This window comes from Gallus gallus, chromosome 2 (assembly GCF_016699485.2).
Source record: "Gallus gallus isolate bGalGal1 chromosome 2, bGalGal1.mat.broiler.GRCg7b, whole genome shotgun sequence".
NCBI lineage: Eukaryota > Metazoa > Chordata > Aves > Galliformes > Phasianidae > Gallus > Gallus gallus.
Window position 1 is genome coordinate 83185802 of NC_052533.1, and position 6202 is coordinate 83192003.

General features: G+C 41.4%; 1 protein-coding gene across 1 annotated transcript; it reads right to left on the reverse strand.

Moving 5' to 3' along the window:
• Positions 1–294: 294 nt before the first annotated feature.
• C18orf21 (C18orf21 homolog) lies at positions 295–5929 on the reverse strand. The gene is made up of 5 exons (XM_419039.8): positions 5849–5929; positions 5747–5769; positions 4142–4341; positions 915–1123; positions 295–528 (listed from the first exon to the last, which is right to left on the reverse strand). The coding sequence occupies exons 1-5, from the start codon at positions 5920–5922 to the stop codon at positions 375–377; spliced, it is 660 nt and encodes a 219-aa protein (XP_419039.5). The 5' UTR covers positions 5923–5929; the 3' UTR covers positions 295–374.
• Between the last annotated feature and the right edge of the window lie 273 nt (positions 5930–6202).

Below are 6202 nucleotides of genomic sequence, written 5' to 3' on the forward strand. Positions count from 1 at the left end.
TGGACCTGCTCCAGCACCTCAGTGTCCTCTCTGTATGAAGCCTGTTCCTTGACAACACAAAGACATAAGACAGTCTCTCCTTAGCTGTTTTTTTAGAAGAGACAAAAATAACCCATTTTGGTAGCACCAGAGCAGTCAGAAAGGAAACATCCTGCATTCTCTATGACCATGCTACTCTCACAGCAGTAACAGTTTAGAGTGGAGCTGTGAGTAGGTAAGGAAAGCAACCTGCAGCACACTGCAGTCTTAGCAGGCACTGTGTTCCCCTCCAGGAAGTTCAAATCACAGAGAACATTCATAAGAAAATCACCAATTTATTAAAATTGGAACAGTACTTACTGCTGTAATTATTATTACTCTGAAATAATGACTAACTAAAGTGAAGTCAGGAAGCTTTTCAAATCCACCTTCTGGCTTTTCTCTTTCTCTTCTAGGTTAAGCATCCGTTTTAGCTTAGTAAAGTGAAATTTGGAGTTTCGGGGAGTCCTGGAAATGGAGCTGGTTGTCGCCTGTCCGGATACACAAGTTCTGAAAAAATTGAGACATAAATATCTTAAAAGGTGAGAAATCAGAACTGAGTAGCTATGAAAGTGGATAAACATAATATTAAGTTAATTTTTTGAATGTAAATAGTGTATTCTCATATGAAGGCCAACAGTTGGAAGTATAATCTTGTTATGCAAATTTTAAGTTGGGCCTTTCACTGCAATGACAAAAACACAGTTGTGCATTCTTGGGGTCACTTTTCATCAGAACCCTTAAGAACTGTGAAGTCAAAATGGATCTTCTTTAATGGACATCTAGTTATCAATTAAAAGTGACGGACATACAATCAGTACGTGACTTCCCTTCCCAACAAGACGTATAACATTCTACTCAGTCAGGAACCAGTTAGAATAGAGAGAAACACGTACCTGGGAAGTGAGGAAGGAGTGTTCCCTTTGGATCCCAACCTACTGCAGCTTGCAGGTGTCGCTTTGTTTGCAGATTGGATTTTTACATCTGGTGTCTTTAGGCTAGATTGAATAGTTGGGGTGCCCGAGTTGTGGGTCTTGGTAGCCAGAAAATCCCTGCTTTTACCATAATGTCTTGTTGTTTTGTTGCATGAGTTACAAGTAACAAGCTATGGAGAAAATAAAGAAAGTATCAACCACTCTACCAGTCCTTTCCCTTTTCATTTTTCAAAGCCATTGTAAGAATTATTCAAACTGTTCTCCAATTATCAGAACACACTTGCTTAAGTGAAATACAGAGATATTTAAAAGACAGTATTTATACTTAATGTTTTCATTCAGACTTCCTAAGCCAAATACATCCCATGGATTTATCTAGAAATGACTCCAATCCCTCAGGAGACCCTTAACTCTGAATGTAATGTAGTGCAAAACAAAAAAAAAACAACCCAAAACACATCCAGTTCAGGTGCTATCTTATATATTAGTGGTATTCACATTTTGCTGAAAAATGATGCATAAATTGATCAAAACTTATTGGCATGTTCTACCTCTATTGAAGTTCTATTACACAATCTCCAGAGTCTAGAGATGATAAGATGATAAAATATTTAAGTTACTGAACTCTCAAAAATAGCCATCTATAACTAGTAACAGCAAGAAGAGACTTCCTAGCAATGCAAAAATACTTATTACAATAAATAGGAAGTTTTATCTATCTTGTGTGTTTACTTCAAGTCTGTAAGGAGCCTCCAGCAGCACAGCGTGCTGCAGAGGTGTAGCAGAACAGATAACATCAGAGAGTCTCAGAGACTGCCAGACATTCCTAATATTGCTTACTACCATGGCAACCCCTCTTATTAAGGGACATGGGAGTAATACATTCGGACAAGGTTTTGAGGCACACAGTTACACTGACTGAAAAACAGTAGATGTTTCTGGTTAAAAAAATAATAATAAAAATCAGAAGAGTGTCACCAAAAAATCTACGTGATTTTAAAAACATCTACTTCAAATCATTGTTCATCTGAGTGTGTGTAAACGTAGCTAAATACGGAATGCTTAGAAAGAATTCAATGTAAAAATGCCCAAGTGAAGTGTTTTCAGTTAAGTGTTTTGAGTATGTCTATATTGTCAGACTAACAAACTAAAGATGAGAGTTAATCATCTAATACAGCTCAGGTCTGATGTATTTTTAGCTCTCCTGAAATTCAGAGGAGAAAAAAACATAACACGGCATCACATGTTCATTTAGTACTATATGGAATATAAATGGAGGTGAATGCCTAACAGTGCAGGAATCAGTGGGATACCACAGCAGAGCACAGCTGCTCTGCACTCCTTGAAGAGCACATACAGTTAACTCCAGAAAGGTATCACGGGCACAACCTGTGATATTGTTGCTTGGATTAATTCTCAGTCATACTTGAATTCTCATTTTCACAAGGCTCAGGTATAAGATTACAGGGATCTACATTGCTAATTTTGAAAGCTGTCAGTTTCTGACAGGATTTTAAATACTTAAAACCAGAAAAACTTAAATCATAATCCACAGCACAAACGCAAACAGAACTGAGCAGAACACAAGTGCAGCAAATTGTAATTAACTCCCAAGATTAGAATATTATCCAGAGTTTAAACTGGCCCTATTTAAAACTGAATCTTAAACTACTCATATGAATGCACAACACATCCTACGAATCTCTCCAGCTACAGAATAAGAGCCCACAATAACTCCTTAGGACGCTGTGAACAGTCTAAAGAGACAGATCTGAATGCACACTAAACATCTGTGATCCCATAGCAAAGAAATAAAGCAAAGTTTTCAGCTCCTCAGATAACCTTTATCTTGCTCTTTTTGCTGGTCAGCTATAATATAAAACTTGGAATACTAAGGGTGCCTATCTGAAGTGCCCTTTTAGCCACAAGATCTGGTGACATCTATGGTATTTCCTCAGTTTGTGTTAATGACTCTTTAATAATTTTGGATTTAACGAATTTTACTCCTTAAACCTGCAGGCTCTCTCCAAAGGAAATGCCAAATGTGCCACAGCAGGGTGCTGCCTTGTTTATTAAGACATCCATTCACAAATTATTTAAACAACATTAAATGCATGTTACTATTCTTCAAAGCATTGCATCTTATAACCTTCAGTAATTTTAGGAAAAAGAACTGAAGCTCCACAAGCGACATTAACTACTTTAAATTCCATATGTGGTTTAGCTTTGAAAGACCTCCTATACATTTTAATAGCCAGCCAAACTTAAAAAAGCCTTTGTGTTCAAAATGTAACAATGATCTTTTGTAGGCACGATCACTACATAAATAAGATAAACGATGCCAAGCTTGTATACTGAGCAAAGACACTTTGAGATGAGTGGTAAAGCTGAAAAATACTGACAATCTGTCACTCAAGCCCTTCTTCAGAGCTGAAACAAAGGCAATAAACGTCAAACTGTATCACAATGGCAAAGCCAGGCTTGCTTCAGTCAATGGCATGTTCTTCTTCTCAGTTATGTTTTGGGGGATTCTTGGGAATAGATTTCTAAGAATTCTAATGGATTCTTAGCATCTCCACTGCTGTATGGAGGTTCTGCATCTACTGGAGTTGCATGGCCCAAATTCTACCATATTACCATGATCAGTGGTAATTTACCTAATTTACCATATACCAAATTTTACCATATTACCAGGAAAAAAATAAAATACAAAACGAACAAAAATCTGCCACTTTTGCAAAGTTATGCAAATGATACAGTAGCTGATAGTTAAAATGCTGGAGCTTCCTGACAGGAAGAAATCATTGAATTTTCAGCAAGATCTCAAGACATCTGCACAGTTTACCCAGACTGGTACAAAGAGAACAAGATCACAAGGAATACGGAGCTGTTTGCATAGATTCTCTGATGAAAGGGGAGGAGGATGGGAGAGAGAAGAAAATAAAAGATTTCTGCTTTTATCATTGTCCTCTTGATCTATTGTAGAGGGTAGATTTCAAACATTTTGATTGTGAACATGAACAGAAGTTATTCCAAAAGGGGAAAAAAAAAAAAACACATGCTTGTGAAAAAAGAAATACGTATGAGTTCCACTTCTAAGAGAAAAATTTTCCTATCTTCTTTTTTATGCAACTAAAAGTTTTCACTGAAATCTCTAATATTTGGCAGTTTGAAGTAAATACCCTTACCAGAACACTTTTGGAGTCCCTATACTTTTTCAAAAGCTTTATCTGTTTCATATTGAGTCTGTAGTTCTTTGCCTCTCGTTTAATAATCTTCTCTATCTGTGGTGTCACTTTCATCTTTGGCTTGAGCCGCACCCGGTAGCTGTCAGGAACCAGGAACTGGAAGCAGTAAGGACATATCCTCTCTTTTCCAAACTCTTCATCTACAGATAAACAAAGTTAAAAGAGTAAAACTTAAAATGAAGTAATTACGTTCTGTAGACAAACACTAAAAAGGGTACACTTTCATTTTAACAGTACCTAAATAGCTGTGTTTTTACTGTAGTTTTCAACTGGAACATGAGGACGTGCTAAGCATGAGTAAGTTGTAACAAAGTTCTAAACCACAACCTCCCCTATGAGGACAGGCTGAGAGAGCTGGGACTTTTCAGCCCAGAGAAGACCTTTTAATAAGGGCATTCAGCGATATCATGATGGGAAATGGTTTTAAACTGGCAGAGGGTAGATTTATTCTAGATATTAGAGAGAAATTCTTTACTGTGAGGGTGGTGAGACAGTGGAACAGGTTGCCCAGCGAGGTTGTGGATGCCCCCTCCCTGGAAGCATTTAAGGCCAGGCTGGATGGGGCTTTGAGCAACCTGGTCTAGAGGGAGGGGTCCCTGCCTATAGCAGGGTGCTGGAACTACATGATCTTATAGGTCCCTTCCAACCCAAACCATTCTGTGATTATATGAATTCATGCTACATCTATGCACTGCAGAAGTTCACACAAGAAATAACAGTACATTATACTGGAAATATGCAATCCTCTCCTAAAAGCCTTTAATGACAAAAAGTCACAATTCCACATGGAGCTCCTAAGGGCACTTTTTTTGCCTTATCAGTGACACCAAAGCCCTGTGAAGCATTCTGCCTCTTTCATAGAATCATGAGTTGGAGGACAACTTTAAAGGCCATCTGGTCCAACTCCCCTGCAACGAACAGAGATATCTCCAGCAGCTCAGGGTGCTCAGAGACCCATCCAGCCTGACCTTGAGTGTCTACAGGGATGGGCACCCACCACTTTTCTGGGCCAGCTGTGCCAGTGCTTCGCTATCCTTATTGTAAATAACTGCTTCATTACATTCAGTCTAAACATCCCTCCCTTTAGTCTGAAACGCTTTCCCCTTGTCCTATGGCAACAAATTGTGCTAAAGTCTGTCCCTTTTCTTCCTATAGCCCCAAGTGCAAGAAGGTGATGGCACCTCAGATTGGGTTGAAAACGCACTACTACTACTACTACTACTACTACTAATAATAATAAAATAATAACAATAATAATAATAATAAAACAGACTTAAATCTGAGCAGCATGTTGCTGCACCTGCCTCAGTATTTCCTGCTGCCAGAGCTGCACTCAAGCAGCTCTCCTCACCCCCCAACGAAACACCTGGAATTATCTGCCTAGCAAGCGCATCATTCCTAACGCAAGCCCTGAATGTGCTGTGGGGACAGAGCACAAGCGATGGGAATACGGAGAAAAGGGGGAAGTCAATCCCCATCCTCAAAGCTATGCTTGTGCAGTCCGGCTGTCCGCACACCGCCGTCTGGCCCGAGCCCCTCACTCGCCTCGGCAGCTGCTCAGCGTCCACCTGTGGGGAAAACACACATTGTCAGGCCGGCTCCGCCCGCTCCGCTTCCCGTCGCGAACCCCCCGCCCCGGCCGCTCACAGTAGGAAACGCGCCTGGCCCGGGCAGGTGCCCGCCAGCTGCCGCGCGGCCGCCTCCAAGAAGCGCGGCCCCATGCCGCCCGCTCCGCCGGAAGCCGATGCCCGGCAGCTCCGGCGGCGCGCTGTGTAGCGCTGCGGCGAGCCTGGCGGATACCGCGGCCGCAGCTCCGTGGTTCCGGGCCCTGTGCGGCGTGCTGTGTGCCGCTGGGAAGGGGCGGGCTGCACGGCCTAGGCTGGGGTGCAGCCCTCGTATGGCGCGCCGTTTGCGTTTCGGGGTTTATCTGTAGGACAGGAAAGTTTTACCTCAGCTGTGTCCCGCGCTGTTGAGCTGCCTCCTCGCGTTTCGGTGACTGCA

Excerpts from the sequence above, each read along its gene's own strand:
- C18orf21 (XM_419039.8), bottom strand. The coding sequence starts at position 5,922 with ATGGGGCCGCGCTTCTTGGAGGCGGCCGCGCGGCAGCTGGCGGGCACC. Across the intron at positions 4,342-5,746 it reads GACGCTGAGCAGCTGCCGAG|ATGAAGAGTTTGGAAAAGAG; the intron begins GCGAGTGAGGGG and ends GTTTATCTGTAG. Across the intron at positions 1,124-4,141 it reads GGGACTCCAAAAGTGTTCTG|CTTGTTACTTGTAACTCATG; the intron begins GTAAGGGTATTT and ends TTTTCTCCATAG.